The sequence below is a fragment of the Helicoverpa armigera genome, chromosome 25, assembly GCF_030705265.1.
Source record: "Helicoverpa armigera isolate CAAS_96S chromosome 25, ASM3070526v1, whole genome shotgun sequence".
NCBI classification, from domain to species: domain Eukaryota; kingdom Metazoa; phylum Arthropoda; class Insecta; order Lepidoptera; family Noctuidae; genus Helicoverpa; species Helicoverpa armigera.
In genome coordinates, this window is record NC_087144.1 from 3,588,248 (window position 1) to 3,610,439 (window position 22,192).

Sequence of the window (22,192 nt, forward strand, 5' to 3'; positions counted from 1 at the left end):
TCCGACCCGGAGTTCTCGCGAGACAATATGTTCCCAGTGATCCGTTCCAATCAATACTCCTGGACGTGTAGGCGCGTAACAAACCTCATTTGCCGGCAGGTCCCGCAGGTGCTTATAACCAAGCAGCGACGCCGGCACTGTTTGCTGATGCAGCTTCAGATCCTTAATTGTCCTTGCTTGAAGCTGGTGGGGCGAGCACTCCTTGCCCACCCCTCTTATCTTAATGGTGACCACCTGGCTGTCCTCCTCCTGTGAGGACATGTTGACGCCGCAGATGTGCAGTGGCCGCACGGTGCCTTCTGCGCCAATACTTTCTGCCAGGCTGCTGTCAATTAATGTGATAGTTGCTCCTTCATCGAGGAGCGCGTGGGTCCTTACCTCCCCCCGTGGTCCTCCTATGACCACGGGGCACATCTTCAGCAGGACGGCCCTATTGTCGGCGGCGGCTCGGTTGGCTACCGACATTACTGCTTCCTCCGCCTGTGTCTTGGGTGTGACTGTTTCCTCCTTCTTGGCAGGAGGATCGGAGTGTAAGGTCACGTGATGCGGCCGGCGGCACTCGTTCTGGCCGCACGGCTTTGCCCGGCATAAGACGCGCCGATGTTTCTTGACGGCGCATTTAAAGCAAATGCCGTTTTCTTTAACAAACTCCCAGCGCTGGCCCACATCCATGGCCTTATATTTAGAACACTGTGTTAGCGCGTGGTTTTCTTTACATAGGAAACATTGGTCGGCCGCTGTCTCAATAGCGGCATATACTGCACCTTGCTTTTTCTTGCCGGCGACTGGGAACTTAGATGCTGCAGGCCGGACCTCCCGCTTCTGACCGGCAGTCGAGGCGCTCGCTACTGTTGAGTAAGTATATCTCAGCGCCCTGTCCGCCTCGCGCATCAAAAAACGTGCTAGGCTACATATCTCTGGCTCCGCAGTACCCTCGTTATCGCAGGCGAAGTCACACCATCTCGATCTCAGGTGTGGTGACAGCTTCTCCAAAATTTCCCTTGTAAGTAACGGATTATATAGATATCCGCGACGATCAATGGCTTTGAGTGTGCATATTGTATTTTGTACCTTAACTGCAAAGCTATTTAACTCTGCTGCCGAAGATCCGGGCCGCGGCACGCGTTTCAACTCGTCCAGCGCCTTGTCGATAATCATTTCTGGCCGGCCAAAACACTGTTCCAGCGTCCTCATTATTACAGCCGGATCAGTTGCTGTATGCAGCAGTGCTGCTACCGCCTCCCGTGCCTCGCCCTTGAGGCACGTCCTGAGCCGCTGAAGGTTCTCAGCCGTGGACACTGTATACATATTGGTAGTATCATTGAAGGCTGCCTTGAATGCAAGCCATTCACTCACCGTTCCGGAGAACGCCGGCAGGTCCGTATGCCTCAGCCGAGGGCGCGCCATCTTTTCCAATGTTACAGCAAGTTGATCTATACTATTTCTATTTCTAGACGGCGACCTCTCCCGCGGCCGTTCATCTCGCGCTGGTCTGTGTTCTTCCGCAGTATGTGCGGCCCCCTCCCCCCGTGCAGCGGGGGTATGGGTATTCAGCCACTGGCTTACCTTATTATGCTGGTGTTGGTGATCATCGTGCAGGGCCTCGTCCTGCACGCTCTCCTGATCGTCCTGCATTACAGATACTTCAGCGGCAAGCCGCTTTTTCACCAGCTCAGCTTCCATTTCCAGCTCTCGGCGGGTGAGAGCAGCCAGCTTTTCAGCTGCTTCCAACTCGGCAAGCCTTAAGCGCGTGGTCGCGCTGGTAGTCGACCTCACTGACCTAGATGAAGGTCCAGCGACAGCATGCTCAGTGGCTAATAAAGTGGATTGTTCTACCTGCGGTGATGCCGGCGGGTCCATGGAGAGGCGACGCATCCGCTCCCTAGCTATCCTCTCCGCTTCCCGACGCTGCAGCGATGCGAGCAGGCCCGGGTCTCGTCGTTCAGAGGCCCGCCTCTGCTCCTCCAACTCCGTCAAGTCACTCTGGCTACGTGTGATAACCATCGCGATCGGTAGACGGCACACACGTAATCACTTCACTCAACGTTCACTGCACTATCGGTTCGGATTTACACTAGCTGGTCACGACCTCGAGATCCGGCTCGAAGGACCAAAACTGCGGCGGTTACACTCGACGGCGGCGATAACTCACGAAACACTGAGTGGACTGTATAGGTTAGAGTTATACGCGAATGTATTGCCACAGGGACTTGTTCAAATAATAAACGAATGCGACACTTTTACACGGCTTTTATTTATCACCACAATTGTTATCACTGGTTTACATTAAGTTTACTCTTTAGTTTACACGACTTTATTATATTACACACGATTGTAAACACTACGAGATTTATCACAGCAAAGTTATAACGATTTAAAACACAATAGTTTGAACACAATAGAGTTTAGCACAATAGAGATTTAATAACACAATGAAGTTAGAGTTTAAAACACAAAGAAGTTAGGGTATAAGTTTTAACACTAAGTTAGGTCACAAGTTTAACACTATTAGGTCATAAGTTTATCACAGTTTTTAAAGTACAGTTTACACAGTTTTATAACACAATTTACACGATTTTATAGAACACAATTATTAGCACATAGATTTATAACAATTTTAAGGGTTTTAGGGCATAGGTTTAACCCTAGTACTTTCACTATTTTCACTGAGCACTGGTTATAACGAGCATTACTTGCTTACTGTGGGTCGACTACAATTTCTTCGAAAAATGACTCTATCTTTATACAATATTCTAAGGTCCCAAGTCGTAGGGGTACCGGACGGGTTGCAATTTACGTTGACCAATTAGCTATAATTTTATGACTTACGCCTGACCTTTTTAGCCCCGCTACTCGACACGAGGGGGCTCTTTGATTAAACTAAGCATGCTCATTGGTGAAAGTTATGGAAAGTTACTGATGACCGTTATCCTTTTACGCACACATGTAAACTTTCTTATCTATTGCGCAATGATTAAAGCTATTGCATCAGCCAGATATTATTACTAAAAACCGTTACATTCAAAATCTTATTACGTAACAATCAAGTTAGTCACAATCATAAACACATATTAAACAAAGCTTATCTGGCTATCAACAGTGTCAGTTATAGCATATTTCAGCATGCATGTTATAGATTCATATGGTTTGGCAATATTGATTACCTCATAACATTCCTAAATTAAGTACACATATTATATACATCTAGCCTATATCTACTGCAGGCTCGGCGTCCGCAACAGACACGTATGGACTTTTTTATCGCAAACTTTGTGGAACTCTCTTCGAGTTTCAAGTTTTCGAGACGAGTAATTTTCACTCTCATTTAGCATACCTACTCCTGGTTCTATACATCCAGACACAACCAGCACAGTCGGAGACAATCCGAGGAGTCAGCACAAAGTCCTGACGGGACCGGCCGCTGTCTAATCAGATTAAAAGAGATTTGTAACTGATTACCGGGTTGCGTGACAAGAGTAGGGTTGTCAGGTGCATAGAACTACTTCGTGGGGTAAATTGACTTAACTTGACTTTTGACTGGATAGCTGTGAGACAGTCTACGAATCAGACACACTGGTTAAAAAACCAGTGTGTATTGTGTGATAAGATGACTCATGAGACAGGGAAGTTATTAAAATGACCTTGCTTTGCTATGAGTTCTCAAGACTGCATTTCTGTCGCTTTTAATAACAGTTGAAATTTTTCCATGCTAGTCGTACTTCTTTAAATCAATTATCGATAAGCAGTCAAAAGTTAAAATGGTATATATATAGGTATTTATTGGTATTACCTTATGTCTGCGTAAGTAATAAAATAAAGTTAGTGGAAATGGATCGGAATATACAAAATACAAAAAACCTAATTCATTGTTATTAATTGTTGGTAAAAGTCATATGAAAAATAAAATTGGTAAAAAACCCTTCTACATAAGTTTTTTACCAACCCTACAACCGACCTACTTACCATTCGCACCCCTCCTTGATTAGCGGTCGACGAAGCAGGTCGTCTTACCGCGACTACTGTATTATATTCAAATAACATCTCTTACTCACCTTTAGCTTTATAACGACAGGTTTTATTTAATTCTACAGGAATATTATAAACTGATTATCTTGTAACTTGGAAAGAGAATAAATTAAATAACGTAACTTGAGAAGACAAAGTTTACTTGTAAATGTTAATTTAATGTGAATTTTAATGCAGCTGTTTTCGACTTTTGTTTGTGGATTTAGTAGAAGACTTGTTGTCGAATACCAAGCTTATTATAAAACATGGCAAGTTCTCACCTTGTTTAGTGCTTCTTAATATGAAAACCTAAAACAACCTTGTCATATTAAATAATTCCATGATAATATTAACACGCAATTATATTATTAAACCTATGTACATACGTAAATCGATGACTTTGTGTTTTAAACCGAAATTGCAACATTAATCACGCACACTTTAAGCTTGTTGATAGTCCTTCTACTCTATTTGTTTATTGATGAAAACCTTACGAAAACATTCAGAATATTTTTATTACCAGACAAACTCGGAGTCCGACTTTGTTTCGCAATATATGGTGACGCGTCACTCTGTGGTAATATCTGTATGTTTCTACGTATCTGTCACCGACGTGATGTAATCAAAATGGCGTCAAGTCACGTACTAGTCATTTGGAGGCAGCGCTTGTACGAATGTAAAATACTATGGACACAAATGTGTATGATAATGACTGAAACTGGACTGCTTTACTAATATGTAGTTTCGTATTTTGTCATAAAGGTGCTTTAATTTTGTTTTACCCAATTTTATTTGAAAGTTAATAGCTGTTATGTAGCAGGATGTTTTTTAAACAAAGCCTCTAACATTTAACAAAAGTCTGCCAATTTAAGTGCGAGCGGTAAGGCTTAACAAATTGTCTGTCAAAGCTATGTAATGTATGCACATGCATATATAATAAGCTATGCATTATATATGCATGTGTATACATTAAAATGCATGAGTGCATGCATCCTAAGATTACATACGTTTCGCACGCTTATGACGCAGGCATTGTATAATACACAAACTTGAGCCACCTATGTATCGAAAATAAATGTGCAAATATCATGTGTCCGGTCATTCGAATCCTGTAAGCTTGTACCAATACTGAGATTTTTCTCTTTTTATCCACGTATTTTTAGCCTGGTCCACTTATATCGCCTTTATAGTTAAAAAAGAAACTTGCCCTTTACACTATTTCTATAATATGATACAAAATAAAAAATATTCCTTGTTAGTCCGCTAAGTATAAAGGTATAAAAATAATCCGCCCACATCCCGTGGGTGTTAAGGAGACTGCCATACAACTCTTAACGGACAGGTCAAATAGCGTAATAGTATACAAATAACATTATACTAATAAGAGTGACCCGGTCGATAGTCGGTCACGGCGGCTGTTCTCTTTCAAGGAGATCAACCAACTGCGCAGGACATATTACAGTGCACAAGCATTTGCGCAGACACAGGTGCACTCCCTATTCCTTCACTCTCATAGCCCGATGGGACGGCAGTCCGACACCACCGGAGAGAGATCAAAAACAAGACTGAATATGGGCTCTCCGATATACGGACATTATATTATTAAGGCAACAGATTATGTTTGTGAAGAGGAAAAGTTAATAAGGAATTTCCGGGAAATTCTTCTTTGTAGGTCGACATTCCTATTGATCTGATTTTCTTATTCATCTTTTGTACAGTCATGTGCTATAATTTGTGTGCACTTAGCATTTAATAGATTAATGAAATTTAATCTTAATGAAATGTTGACTTTACTTAGAGATGAGAAATATTTTGAAATTGTGACTTCCAAAATATCATGTTAGTGAAATCTTTCACAGCAGGAAGTCGCTATTGAATTTTGCTATATGTTTATTTATTTACACATAATAAGGAATTAAGGGTCGCAGTGGATTAATCGAGATTACGTATTATAAATTCTTTCACGAAATTGTGAAACACGAAATATGATAAAATAGCATGCTTAAATATCAAAACATTTTTTATTGAGTGACATACATATTAAATACGCCATTTTTTCCTACACACGGCCTAATATGTAACGATGAACAAGCTTGGTAAAACCGCCGCTAGGCTCCAAGTATACTTGACAACGCACTCAGCGCAGTTAAAAGCAGATTCAAGTAAAAGAGAAAAGAGGCCACTCAGATATAACATACGCTTCAATGGTTAGAAGAACAATTTACTGATAAAATATGGTATGGTAGGGTTGTGTATGTATGTAGATACATTTTTGTGACATTATTTTGTTCTTAATCGATTAATCAACATGCTCCTAAGCTAAAACTGCTGAATACTCATATAGAGAACTTATCTAAACAGATTTAGATTCAATTTAGCATGGAGTTATAGTATCTACTTCGTGACTACTATATGAGCGCGTTTAAAATAAATATAGGCTGCGGGAGAAATTACAAAAAAACAACTAGTAATGAACGCTAAAATTAATTGTATTGAAACTCAATTATCTCAGACACTATATACCTACATACTCGTACATGGATTACCTACAATATATTTTCAGTTTTACCTACAAAACTACCCTCAACTTAATTTTACTAACTGCCCGAGGCTGGACCTTCAAATTCAATTTAAAACTATTAACACCTGAACATAATTCCTAATTCAAAGTCCCACAACGACCCGCAGTTTGAAACTCAAACTTACTTCATTCATCCATTACACGGAGAACAAAATGACTAGCGGAGGTGCCATAACAGAAAATCGCCTAAGAAAGTAGCGCGTCAAAATGTGGGTGAGCGGGGGACGATTAACGTTACTGTCTTCGCCCTTATACGCCCTCTTTGGGCTTGATCATTTTTTGTTTTAAAATCGTTGAAAGATGTGTCAGAGAACCCGAACGCCTCATTAGTTACCTCATAACTGATCATTTTGGTCATGCCCACCGTTCGAATCTGACATAGAAAAAGGCACCTGACCTACGTGCATTACGGTACCTCCGCTCATCTTTCCTTACTCCGTGATTCAGTTAGTGACCGGTGGGTTCTCGTTCGTTGTTCACCGGTCATTATTCAGAGACTGGTAGTTGTTATAGCAAGCTCATTTGTCTTACTGGCTCCACATGTTGGGCCAACATGGTTGGTACTACATAAAGTGGCATTACACTTTTGTCAAAATGCTTAGCGCAGTGTAAAAATCACTTTACGACTTCATCAAAATTAAATGTGTTGTAAACACCGAGATTTTATGAAATATTAAGGACTCTAAGGGCCAGCAAACAATGTATCAGTGGACAATACTCAATTTTTGATAAACGCTCACGAAATTGAAATAATGCAAAAACGAGTTGTTATACTATGTATACTATGTTGCGATTACTGCTATGAAACCTAGAGTTGACCCCAAAAATAGCCAATGTTCGGAGACAGTCATTCTACATTTGTTTTTCAAACCAAAGTACCTCACTATGTTGGTTATCCAACTACACATTGTGGGAATGTTGGCCACAAAGTTTGGAGCTTTAATTTGATGGTTTGTAAGGATTCCCATGGCTTTGTTTGTAATTTTATCGTTTAATCTTATGTGGGCGCTTGGTAATTAGTGGTATAGATCTTCTTGTGTTTCAAGTTAATTTACCGCTTTTAGCTGAATTGAAATAGGCTCAATATCATTATCAATTAAATCTTTAGCTCTATACTGTTATAATAAAGAGGAAACTGTTAAACATTAAAGGCTCCCAAACTACTGAACTGATTTGAAAAATTCTTTCACTGTTGGAAAGCTACATTCTTTCCGAGTAACGCAGGCTATATTTTATCCCGGTATGGGCAACAGTTTCCACCGGATGCGGGAAGGTGATAGTTTTTGAACATATTCAGTCTGAAAAATACTATCTATATAAATAAAAATGAATAGTTGTTCGTTAGTCTGATTAAAACTCGAGAACGGCTGGGCCGATTGAGCTGATTTTGGTTTTAAAATGTTTGTAGAGGTCCAGGGAAGGTTTAAACGATACGAAGTTCGCGGGATCAGCTAGTAAAATATAAAAACGAATATAAAAACAGTATTTCGACAGCACCATGGTAGAACATGCTCCAACCGTACAGCCAGTATTATAGCAAAATAATTAATTATTTGTCGTAGGTCAGGGGTGATCAAAGCCACTGAGTATGCCTATAAAATATATTTCAGCAATTATTTTAAGGACTTGTGTTCAAAAAATTCTCCTTGTATTCCCCTAATTAATTCTAAGGCAAATCCAATTGACGGGAGGTTTGGGCTGAGTAGCTCATTATAATAATTATAGCAGTTAATAGCTGCGATTATTATGAATGGTCGTTGAATTCAAATGTCAAGTGGTTTGGTCAATTTGCGCAGACTTTTAATAATTCAGAAGATCAAGTTTGTTTAAGTGCAAAGTAAAATAATACGTAGGAGTTCATTTTGTTTGTTACTTTTTCACCGCTGAGGTATGGAGTTTGGGTTCCACCCTGGAGATATTCCTAAATTACTAGTAGCCGCATACCGTTGGGATTACTCCGCGCACCCGGTTAAAAAGTAACATATGTGTGTATAGCCTTCTGTGATTAAACCAATAGTTACTGAGATAAGTGCGTTCTAACAAACAAACTTTTCATCTTTTGTATATTAGTGGAAATACATAGGTATATTACAGAAGACTGACTTCATAGAGGGAGTATTTTTTTATTTAGGTAATCGATTCACCGTTTCCACCTCAATGCCTGATTAATTATTTAGGTAAGCCTGACTTCAGGCCTTTTTAACGCGGGCAGACTGTTTATAAGTACTATTTTTAGTGTCCTATTTTTAAAGTCACAACAACGCGATGTGCCTTTGTTTATCACATCATGAAATAAATAGGTAATTATATTTCAGTACCAACGTATACATTCATATTTCAGTATACAGTAAGTACGTCTCAAGGAAATTTCTTCCTATCTAAGTTATATCCTTTATCAGGTCGTTTATGTATCAAATGTAATTGAAATCGGTTCAGTCGTTTTGGTTTAGAAGCCAGGCAGATAATTTCGCATTTATAATATTAATAAGGATTAAACCGTCTTTCGACATAGGTATTTCTCCCATATTTTTTCAAAGTTTATTGTGCATGCCAAAAAAAATATACTTAGGATGACCTAAGTATATTTTTTTCAATCATGGGTGAATGATCACCCATGATTGAATTACAGATCTAGATAAATATTTTCAAGTTTCCTAAAAAACGAAACCTACCTTAAAACCTAATTTTCATCGCTTAAAGATAAGCAATAATGGACGACTTGCCCAAATAGTGGCAAACTGGGTCAGTTCATTTAACTGTTAAATGTCGCGAGTGCCAAGTCAGTAAGAAGGTGATCGATCGCGCATGAACTATAGTTGGCACTTAAGAGTACCCCATTTTGTAAATTACCAGTACCTAGGTACAGCTTAAGGGGTTCAGTGAACTTTTATCGGATTGAGTTATTTGAATGTAGAATTGCTTGAGCTGTTAAAGAAATGTGTTTCATTTGTTTTTTATTAGTAGAAGTGGGGTTGTTTCTGATTTACACATGACAACGTCCGTCGCCGCGCTAGGCGGTAAAGTGGATTCTACTAGGTAATCTAGTTTCTATGTAATCTGTACGAAACTTTTATATGAACACCGCCTGTCCGAGAAGTAAACCGTTTGTTTGAGAAGCGCAAACATCTACAAGGGTGCATCGTAAACGGCGTGGATCATCAAGTGTAGAGTTCGATATAAAAAAATATTTCATTTTGTAAGACATAGAAATATAAACAAAAGAAGTAATGCAGTTTCACCACTACTGTTCCACTATTTGGTCAGAGCATGGTTAGAGATGCACTCGAAACATTTTGCTCGTCAGTTAAACCACAAGTTAAACTGAAATACTCCCACACAGTTCAACCGAACACTACCTAACATACACCCACAGATATACGTGTATATATATCAAACTACCCGCCTTGAGATCTCACCCAAAATTAGTTGAAACACGAATTTAGTAAAGTGAGCGTCATAAGCGTTTGTAATTGAAGTAGACTCCGTTACATGTCTAAAGCAATTGTACTGTAGCTGATGTATAAAGGAATATTATGTACTTACTATTTAGCCGTTTTGTGAAGATGCTGTAAATGATTTTCTGGTGTAGGTATTGGTGGATTTAATTGATTAGCTATGTAGCTGGAATTAGTACTTCAATTTCAGGAGCAAAGCGTTGCTGTGATTCCAGCTGTGTTCTGTGATGATGTGTGTGTGTGTGGTATTATAACACGCAAAAATGTATCTTCTAGTGTATTTGCTATATCAAAGACTAACTTTCTCAAATGTCCGCGGTATTGCAACCTCAGCTCGCGATAAAATACTAGCCGTCGACTTGCGAACAAATGGTAAACAACACCTTGGTGGTATATACGCTGTAAGGAAGACCTTGCAAATACCTAATCCTTGCAATACGCCAAAGTTATATGACAAGAGATGATGTATTTATTTCATATATTTCGACTATGGTGAAGACATATAGCCAACTTCAGAACGGCAAAACAAAATTACTGTACTACGTATATGTGGTACCTACCTATGTAGGTCTAGTTTCAATTACACAATTAGTAGAAAATATGTAGCAAACCTGTAATATATTACTACAGGTATTAACTTCCAGAGATAACACAGCGGTTAGATATAAATTCACACATAACTCGCGAACTCGGCACAACTTTGCAGAATGTTTTATATTGAATAAACAAGCGGGTACCAGGGCTGCATACTTTGGAAGCGGTGACAAAGTTATCACTGAATAATACCGAGTTACAAGTTATTCTATTAGGGATATTCAACAGGCTGATTGCGTTTTCCCCTTGAATATATTTGTTTTTGGTAATGATTCGATGATTTTAATGAATATCTTTTCGTGACTTTTCATGTTTGTAAATGCCTATATGTAATTCAAAGCTTGTCGTGAAAGTTTTCGTTACATAAAATTAATCCATTCTTTTTTTGTGACCTTGTATTTTCGACACTTTTCATTAAAAATCTAAACTATTTGCCATATATTTAATTATTTGCCAGGCATAGATTTTTACTAAAACTGATTTATTTATACAGGTTTTTTTTATATAAAGGTGTACGTTGACGCCTACTTGTCTAAAGGTGGAAGCCATTTTGTTACGTCACCTTCTCAATTTTTGATGCAAAAGGCTATTTAACTTCTTCTTTAACGTGGGTGTTGATACAAAAAAAGCTTCAATATTGGGTACCAGGTTAAACGAGACAAAAATGGCAACAGTATGCAAACATCATTTAAATTAATGACCTTGCCTCTGTCATTAATTCATCCGCGTTCTCATTGCTCCTTTTGACCGATGAAGCAAAAATAGCAGCCAATTAATTTGTTCTTTATTACATTTACATTTTATGAAACAAGGATATGAAGGGATGCTATTGGTTGAAAGTGGACCATGGAGAACAAAATGACTAGCGGAGGTGCAATAACGGAAAATCGCATAAGACACTAGCGCGTCAAAATACGGGTGAGCCGGGGACGAGGAACGTTACTGTATTCAGCCTCATAAGCCTCATTTTTGTCCGATCTTTTTTTGTAATACAACAACTCGTTGATAGAAACCCGAACGCCTCGTCAGTTTACTCGTAACTGTTTTGGTCATGCCCACCGTACGTATTTGACCTAGAAGAAGGCGCCTGACCTACCTGCATTATGGCAACTCTGCTCATCTTTCCTTACTTACTGACACGGATGGCTCTGCGTCAGTTGTTTATCTTTATGCGGTTCAGTGGTTCATACGTGTGTTTCTGTATACGTGTTTATAAAGGTAGTTATTATTATTAAGGGTAAACTATTGTCGTTTTGAAAGGGATTGCTATACGATATCTCAAGGTACAACCCCAAAACAGTTAGGTAGAATTCAATAAGACCAAATTACATAGTATCCAAACCGATTCATCCTTTCAAGAGTCACATCACAGTGCCAGAGACAGTTACGTCATATCAGTCGAACATGCAATACCCCTTTTTGTGTGAGTTAATAAATAAATAAAACACATTTATTTCAGATAACTTAAATCCCATTTTTGGACTGTCCGTCCAGCAGTGGACTGCGATAGGCTGATGATGATGATGATGATAAAATCCCATTTTTTGTATAATAATTACTATTATTGAAAAAGTCGTGATGACATTTCCTCTTTACAAGATTTCAGCTCCCCTCTTCACCTATGTCATTGTGTTAGCTAATATATTATCTAATTAATTTATATTTTCTTTGTTCACAGAGCTTCAGATCGGTCACCGTTCGACGGTTCTTGCTGCTCAGGGTACCGGCCGGTGGACTCCGCCAGTCTCGACACTCCTGATGAAGATGAAATGGATCCTGTAAGAATTATTGCTATTTTATGATTATGCGCCGATCGAAACAAATAGAATTTTGTATGAACTCTAGCATGCTTGTGCGCGAATCTGAAAGAATCACATACTGACAGATCTGTAATAACAGGTGTGAAAGAAATACAAAAAAATATCGAAGTTCACCGTATTTTATGTACCTACTTTTGAACGAGTTATACCTCCTTTGTCTCGCTTAGGTATATGATACTTTAGACTAGGTAGGTACATATTCGGCGATCTCAATATTTCTTGGTTAAGCGTATGTAGCAAACGATAGTATAGTATGTGCAGTCAGCACATATTTGAGCTTGCGTGCTATGTCCCACCTCACGATGCATTCAATATATTATGCTACCCTAAACTGACTACGCGTTCATTGGAACCCCGTATGTCTGTACTTAGCTTTACAGCAGCAGAACATATACAAAGCCATATAAGTGGTGGTGTATATCGAGCGATCGTTCCCGATTACAACCAACTTGTTGCGTCTCAAGCAAGTGTTACGACAAAGGGAGGAGTGCCCTTCTGACAACACTTTGCCACTCATTAAAGTCTTTCATCTTATAAACTTAAAAGAAGCAAATACGTATCTATACCCTACGCATCTTTATTTAAGCTATAAACTTAAAAGAAGGAAATACGTATCTATATAGTATCTACTTTTTGCTCAATCTCTTCTACACGTGTTAATTCTACCTAGGGACAGAAAATTTGTTAGTGTGTATCATCAGCATATTTATTGTCTTAGCATACGCCTCTTCTCATACAGAGAAGGAATAGGTATTAATCACCACGTTTGTTCTGGTATCTACTTTAAAAAGCAGATGCTTACTTAATGATTTAATCACAAGGCCACCGGCGCTTTTCACGTCATCATCATTTATTCAAGTCTTGAAAACAATACAAAATTCTTTACTTCATTTGCAAAGAGAGTCAAGCAAGGTAGAGCCTCTATGTGAATCCTGATATTCAGTTGCACTGAATAAGTCTGCCAGCCAACTTCAACTAGGGAACACCCAATATGTTACCTACTTGGAAAAAGCCTAAGGAGATAATGACGGTTTTCTCATGGTATTCCTTCATATTACGAGCATAATACAAAACGTAATATCCCATCAAACAATACAACGAAACACCACACTTTTCATATACGAACATGACATAAATCCAATATACGTGAAACATAATCCATTTCAAGCAATTTTGAATCTTAATCCCCCGCATTACGTGTCAAAATTAGGTGTAACATATTTAATACGCGTAGTGACAGCGGTGAGGCTAATTTAAATTTATATTGAAGAAAAGGCCTATTTTTCCATTATTTAGAGGCAAAAGCTGTTGTGTTGAAATAATAACGTTTTTGACAATGTAAAGGATTATTTTGGAAAAAGTAGGTTTACCAGTTGGTGGAATTTTAGAGCACGACACAATACATATTGTCTATGACATAACAATTTAGGATTAGGTACTAACTGTGTGGGTGTTGGTGAAAATTATGTCTACATTGTTCAATTGTGTAAAATAAATTTAAGTCTGAATGATTAAATAAAATAATTAAAGTTTGTACAATATTTCACGTAGCTAGCACACCGAAATTTACTTGACTGAACGTAAGTTTAAGTTAAGTAGGATTTTTTGTCTATCGTCTTTGATCTTTGGATCATCATCCTCCGAGCTTTTTTCCCAACTATGTTGGGGTCGGCTTCCAGTCTAACCGGAAGTAGCTGAGTACCAGTACCGTTGAGGATATCAGCATAAAAGGATTTAGGTACACAACTACAGCTTTTCACATTGCTATTTCTTGGAGACATTTTTTCAATTTGAATGTATAATCGGAACTGTATCTATTGAAATACCAAGCATATAGGATATCAGCCTAAAACGATTTGCAAAACTACGATTTTCCTGACTATTTGTTGAAGATATTTTTGTAATTTCTATTGAAATACCAGGCATAACTATAACAAAAAGATATCTAAATCCATTTGCTAAGTAATTGATTTGTGTTCGATATCTCAACAATAGGCTACAGATTCCGCGAAACGCATTGTTTGACAATATCAATATCGAATATTGTATTAATATCAAATAGTGCTCTAGCAACATGACAATAGAGTCCATATTTGAATGGGTATCATGTTTGATTTATGATGTTTTAGAATTGGGGAGAAAGGCATTCAGATTCATAGAATGTGCAATATTAGTGATAGGAATTTTAACATGTAGGCAACTAGCTGTTTTCATCGGTTCACTCGCGTCTCAGTGAACAGTGCGAACTCACAAATAACTTTTTTTTGATAAAAGAATTTTCTAAATTGGCCTGAAACCCCCCACAACGTTACGATCTGTTGAGAATAATTATACATTGGTATTAGTAATGAGTAGTTCTGTCTCCTTCTAAAAGCAGTTGACTGTACTGTAACTTCGTAAATTACCAACATTTAGGTAGCAACTTGGTAACAACTCAGAGAGGCGTTAATTGACCTCATGAAAGTGTCATTATATTACAGTCACCATGATTTCTTTTACTTTTCATCTTTATAAAAATAACAAAAAAGTACAATTTTTATGTCTCAAAGTAGAAGCCATTGACACTTTCCGTATAAAAAATAATGTTGTAGAATACTTCTTGTAAAGTACCTACAAACTATACTTGAATCCAGAATTTCATGTAGTAAATCGACAGATAAATCGTAAAAAATACCACTTTTTTCTTTTGTAAGTTGACGTCAAAACCGCCAAGGATGGAAATTCCAGTATATTTAGTACCACCAGTAATGTATATTTTTTGTTACAGATACCAAAGTACAGGGTGGTTTTGCTTGGTGACGCCGGCGTCGGGAAGACAGCCCTAGTGTCACAATTTATGACGTCAGAATACATGAATACATACGACGCAAGTTTAGGTAAGCCCCTAATCCGAACATCACCGAACATAGCCGAGGTTTCACGAACATTCCCGAACTTTTCCTCCACCGTTTATGTTGTTAAGAAATAAAGTTCCTCCTTTTTATGCAGCCCTGGTACATCGCATTTCTGAGATGTTTCCCCAAAGTTTTAAAGATCATCAATTTACCTACTTTTTAAGAGTTTATTTTATGTTTTTTCCTGGCCGAAATTAGGTTGAGAATTTTTTAATTACATTTTAAAAGTTAGTTCCGTTGTTTTTATTATTATTCAAAACCATTTTTTGAGTTGTTAAACATTTCACCAACAAAAATAAAATGAAAACGAGCATGAAAAAAATTAGGAATCGCTTTAAAAAAAAGCTAGCATGTGCGAATTTCCTTCCAACGCATGAGCCAGCATTGAGCATGAATTTCGCAAAATTCCTAGAGATTTTACTAAACATTTTTATCACCAACTTTAAATAGAATTAAATAGTTTAACTAACTGATATTTTGTTTTAGATAAGACGGACAGTAGCAAAAATAAAGATGGTTTGTAATACATTTTTCAAATATTTATCTAATTATTTTCTTTTTAGGAAATAGTTTCAGCCTTTTAGTTTCTTCTTACGTAGGTATTTTTCTGTTCCTTCAGTTATAGAATAGTATACTTATCATTATAGGTCTTAGCTAGATTGTCAGAATATCAATGCAGTATTATTTAGAATAGTTAGAATTTAGTGACAAAATTAGGAAGAACTAGTTACGTGCTTCCAACGTAGTTGCTTTTCATTGAATAACGTGGTACAAAATATAAAGAAGAAAAACCGTAGATTTATTATGATGCTTTCTTAACTAAGCTAACACTATACTCTATGCTTTATTAAGAGGTTTTATGAGTTTTTGAGGTTGCAAAAGTAGTCAATGATTGATAGGAACTATGCCATTTTGTGTCATGAATAAATTGAAACCAATATAATTTTCTTTTTTTTTGTGCGTGTAAAGCAATTTTTTCGTCACGCGATTGTAATCTCTGTACATTAAGTACCCCTATAATATGATGGTGTACTAATGGCCTCCAACATGTCGCCATGTCATTTAGGCAGAATATGGCCGTCACTGACAGCTGTCAAGACCACATGCTGATGACAGGAGTGACGTGCGCGCGTCATAGCCATTAGGGGATGGTTTCACCAGAACCAAGTTCAATGCCTAGTATAAAAAGAAAAGATTCGTTTTACTTTTGGGCGATAATTTTTGTTTGACGATGCTTATGTCAAAATCTCCCATCCGCAAGAAAAAACGAATTCTAGTACCTTTTATATAATCAGGCTTAACTAGATTATATAACCTCCATCTTGATACAGTAACAGATTTAGTCCTATTTCTATTTTCCGATTTTTTCACATATTTGTAAGTAGAGGACTAAGTGAAAATAAACTAGTTGAAATGGTTCCAGAAAAATTTCATCAGAAATGACATTATCAGTACAGGTTTACAAATAAAAACTGGTTTATTTTGCAATGGAGTTTATTGACTGAGTTTAAGTTGATCGATCGATTGGTATGAACGGTGAAATCGGCCTCTAACCCTATATGTATGCGGACAGGATTTATGGGGGTCTAGAGGACAAGAAATTGTGTGTAACTATCGTAAGTAACAACCATACCGTTGTCACATTTACATGATAATATTTATTTTTATGTTTTTTAGATACTCAATAAAATCCCAATACGTTTAAATCACGTGAGAAGGGTAGACAGAGCCTTGTAAAGCCATGTCAGATATTGACGTATTAGCAGCGTCGAGATCATAATAGGTAGTCCTTCCCGGAATTTGGTATAACTGAAATCTGATCATTTACTTGGTTGATAGGCAAAGGGCCAGGCAGATGAAAATTACAAAATGAAAAATCTACAGAATCTTCTAAAGAAATCTTGTTAGACCTTAAAGGCTTGAACGATAATTAAAACACCAAAAAAATCCAATTAATTTATAAGAAAAAGATATTGAGCTCTACCTTTTAAACAATTTAATTTACTAATAATAAATTGTCAGTTTTACAAAAAGTTCCATATAAAAAGGTTCGTAGCCCGAACGGATAAAGTAATAGATTTAAAAGTTTTCTACTAAACTGGCTGATTTGGGTCGCAGTTAACTTAATTTACGGGAAATTTTATTGTCCTTGTATATTTCTTTTTTGTGATTTTATTTCATCTCAAAAAGTTTAATACAAATGTAAATTACTAGCCAGAGTAATATATGTACTGATGTTTTATTTCACGAATGCGGGTGAGCTTCACGTGTGTGTGTAATTGTGCATGCACATTTTATTTCTGTACCAAATTTCACATAAATCGGTTCAATAGTTTAAACTTGAAGAAAAGACAGACAGACAGTTACTTTCACATTTATATTATTAGTTAGGAAATTAGGATTAGGATGACGCGGCGACTAGGCCACTACTGAGTGCCCTCGAGCCTACACATTCAAAGACAATATGCATGCACATTTACACACTAAAATGTGGCTCACCTGTTTCCGTGAAAAACATTTATATCAGTAGTACAGTTCCCAGGGGTGTACAGGGAACTATTTCCCTCACCCAGATAAAAGTACTTATTCTATTACCGTCTAATGGCCATATTATACCAACTCGTATCTCTAACTATTACTAAAGTCCATTTGGCATTTCAGCTAATTTGAGTCCACCGTCAATTCCCCAGGTTAAGCCTCTAAGCCTTATCTAACTTCGCCATTTGTCAGCCAAAAGGGCTTTAAACTATATTACCAATTATAACAAACTATAATTATTATTACCAGTTTCTAATGCTGCGGTTTCCCTTCTAAATTGAAGGTAGATATTAGCTAAGTGTTGTGGTAATCGCTCAATTAACCGAAGACTTCCGAAGATGGCCGAAGGTTTCCGAAGTTATGGGACCTCGTTAGGGTAAAGTTTGTCACCTTGTAAGGTAATTTGTCCCTTGTATCTATATTAATATCACTGTATTTTTGAAGGGTAGGCAGATTATACACCAGCAGCCAGCCATTGCTGTTTGAATCGTCCTGTCTCCTTAGGTAGGGAGAACTGCCCTAAGCAATTTCAAGTTCAAGTGATTAATGAGACCTAAAACTAATATATTTGGAAACAAATGAAAAATGAACTTAACCAAATGAGTTCAACCGTTCTTTTAAATAAAACTCGTCCCTTAGTAGATAAGCACTTCATAATTTAACAAACCCCCATAGAAAACGAAAACCGCTTAATCTACCACTCACACTATCCTATCAGACTAGCATGACGTCATCACACGTCAGCGCCGATAGCAAGTCCCTTCCGCGCTGTCATCCGGAGCGAGCTGTCAAACTGGGCAGATATGTCGATATGACACGAGTATCACGTGTAAATGTTTATTTAGCTGTTGTAGGCTGTATTTTATGATAAAACTGAAGTCTGTTTTTTGGGTTAAACACACTATTTCAGATTTTGAAAAGTTTTTTCAGTGTTAGATAGTTTATTTACAGAGGAAGGCTGTAGGCTTCTTTTTGTCTGGGTGAGCGATATAGTTCTTGTAGTGGAATTTAGGCAAAACAAAGTCGTTTAGGAACCACGTGCGACTTTGGCCGTTCCGTTGATTTAAAAGTCACAAGTATTTTGAAGCGTAATTATGTTCGGAATCTACATAGAATTGCATAATTAATCTCAATTAATATCACTTAACTTATGTACTAACAATTTCTCTGAAAACGCGATTGGTTCGAAGTTTCAAAAAATCTCTTACTAAAAACCGATAAAAACCATCGCAACGTCCCAAACTTAATTGAACCCTAATATTGCTCCAGACACGACCTAAAAAGTCTAGCAAAACATATTGTTATTTACAAGACCTAAGTCTTACATAAGAAACTTTTACCGCACTTTACCCTAAAATGTGGCACCCAAATAGGTTCAACTAACGTCATAAATTCTTCAATAGAAAACAGCTTAATGGCAGTACTTTGGCAAAACCACTTACAGAACACTTAAACTTGATAAAAGGAAGATAAAATCAGCTATTTGGCCCATTTGGACCTCTTGGCCTTTTTGTGCGAAAAGCTTTTCATAAGCTTTGAAAGTGTTGATTATTTATGTCTGTTTTGGTTTGGTGAAAGGAACCTAAAATAGCTGGCGAGACTCATTGATTTGTTGATGGATTAGTGAAAGACACATGGGTCAATTGATCATAGGGTTATGCTAGAAACGTTTAGTGAATGGATAACGACGAGTTCCTTCAAGGCACGTTAAATAGGAAACAATTTTCGGCACTCGTTACCGATAGTCAGAAACTAGAAAGTCTAACAACCAGTTTTTCCTAAGGGTTATCTAGGTAACTCGGTTTAGGTGGTCAGAGAGACCTCATCCACGTACTCGAAACTTAGTTGCAGACCACCAATAACTTTAACTGTACTTATTTATCTAATAATACAAAGTGCCTAACAACACATGAAGTAGGCAGAATTATCACGAAACTCTTCAGGTTTCTGACACCCTGGTACAGTCTGGATGTTCTCACAGAATTAAGAGTAAGTAATTATGATTTGTCCGAAAACATTTATTTTGCTACACTATGACATAACGTTTTTGTAATTGAAGTGTCTGTTAGCATCTGGAAAGCATCATAATAAATTCTTTTCTTCATTAAGGAGTGACAAGTAACAAACGTTGAGAACAATTCATAATGCTTACTGCCTTCATTATTCTGGACTCCTAGTACTTTTGTTTAGGCACTATTTTTTGGCGTAATTACTGAACAAAGAAAGATAGATTGTTTTAGGTACTTTTAGGTACAGAATATAATAATGACTATTTTTGAACTTTTGTAATTATTTAAAATGTGTGTTAATTTAGCGCGGTTTGTATATAAAGATATGCTTCTAGAGGTCTCGCTTACACGAGATATTTTTTCTTCAGTTTTCCCCCTAAGTACAAGTAAATATTTTATTATTTAATTTTCTTCTACTACAAATTAAGCAAGACGCAGTTAGATTACTGTGTAGGTGCGAATATTCGGTTCTTTTTATGTTTTTATTTAGATATTTTATACAGGTTTTTATTTTTGTAGGGATTATATTAAAAAAGCCGGTAAACATTAATTTATAATAAATTGTTTAAGTCCCTATTATTTAAGTAGCGGGCTGGTTATGTATAAGCTTTACTTAGTAAGATATGGATGAGAGCAGTTTTTAATATAATCGATGATTTTGTAATGATTTAATAATTTTTTTTACCTGCAGAATAATACAAATTAATCATTAAAAAAACAGTGAAAAAAGAAAATACTTATTATTGAACAGTCTTTTCAATCACTGTCAAGATGTTATGTACAACTAGCCGTTTTTCCGCGTGGGTACTGTCATAAAATATAGCCTATGTTACTTGGGAAGATTGTAGCTTTCTAACAGTCAAAGAATTTTTTGAATCGGTTCAGTCATTTTAAAGCCTTTACAAACAACCAAAAAAGTTTCCTCTTTATTATATTAGTACAGAGATAAATAAACTTTTTAATAAATCGGTCTCAATTCCCTTGCTCTAATTAGTCTAGACATACCGGTTTCAGCCGAAATAATGAAATCACCAAAATTTATCAGAAGTTCCATTTCAGACGGTTCGATTAATTTGCTTGTATTTGTAAAATGTAATTACAATCGAAGTAGAAGACTAATTGAATATCAATTGTAATCGAATTCTAATAAATTCGGTTTTTCGAGAAAAAGGTTTTACAAAACGAGTTTTTCGGACTGATAGAAAATTATCTTGGGCTTCAAATAAATGAAATGAAAGTTTATTAAATTAGTTTCTTGTAACTATATTTGATTTGTAGGCAAATTAATGTTTGTGAGTGTACTTTGATTTTGATGTAACTAATTTCTTTAATAGAGGCATTATTAGAAGTTTTGTTGGTATATTTTCTGATTGGTAATATTTTCGTGGAAAATAATAAAGCATGATATAGTAACATAAACACAAGATTAATTTAGAAAAAAAACACAATATCAAATTAAAACTAATTTTATTTTCCTTGCTAGCTCGTTTGTTATAAACGTACATAGGTATATCTTTCCCTATTATTCTTTTTATAAAATAATGAGTAATTATATTACTTAAATATTGAATAGAACATGGAATAAAAAATAAATGACAATAATGTAAGATATCCAAATCATTTTCAAATAAAATTTTCTTTTCGCTTCAAAAAACTGCTCTCACCACATATCTATAGCAAAATTTTGACAATAAGCACAATATGGCCGCTAGTTGTTCTGTAAATAACAAAACTTCTTCATGCTGCTTGCTCTGGCGAAGCCAAACGCGGTAAGTGTGTGTCACCCTTTATTGTCAGTGTGGTACCGCCTTTACACCCCTTTGTATACTGGCTGTATGCGTTTGTGTGTTGTGTGTGCATAATAAAATAAAAAATATATAAAGTAGTGTTGTCCTATATGATAACTATTTACAATCGATGAATGAACCAGTTGCTTTGAAATGTGTGCCTTAAATCGCTTTCACATTAACGGATCTTAGCAAAAACTATGCGTATACGTGCGACTAATTCCGATCGGCAAAAATGTGTCCCTCGATCTTAAATGTCATCTTTCGCATTAGCAGTCATTAGTTGTCAATTGTTTTTTGTCTCTCGTATACGCGTGACACCGCCCGTACGATCCGCTAGTGTGAAAGTACTGAAAAGTAGATTGCGTAACTATTGTTAAACACTTCATCAGTAAATATATTTCAATAAATTGCTGATTCTGATTACTGAGTCAGAACAATGTTTTAGTGAGATGTTGCACAGTCTATTGAGTAAGTTTTTTATTTATTGCAAGGCATGGTAACTTTTA

General features: G+C 36.8%; 1 protein-coding gene across 1 annotated transcript in view; it reads left to right on the forward strand.

Moving 5' to 3' along the window:
• Positions 1 to 22,192, forward strand: part of LOC110377635 (uncharacterized) — a 103,049-nt gene that overhangs the window by 73,606 nt on the left and 7,251 nt on the right. Inside the window, exons 4-5 of the mRNA XM_049845955.2 lie at positions 12,314 to 12,413; positions 15,223 to 15,331. Coding sequence (XP_049701912.1) covers positions 12,314 to 12,413; positions 15,223 to 15,331 — 209 coding nt within the window. The remainder of the gene's footprint in view (positions 1 to 12,313; positions 12,414 to 15,222; positions 15,332 to 22,192) is intronic.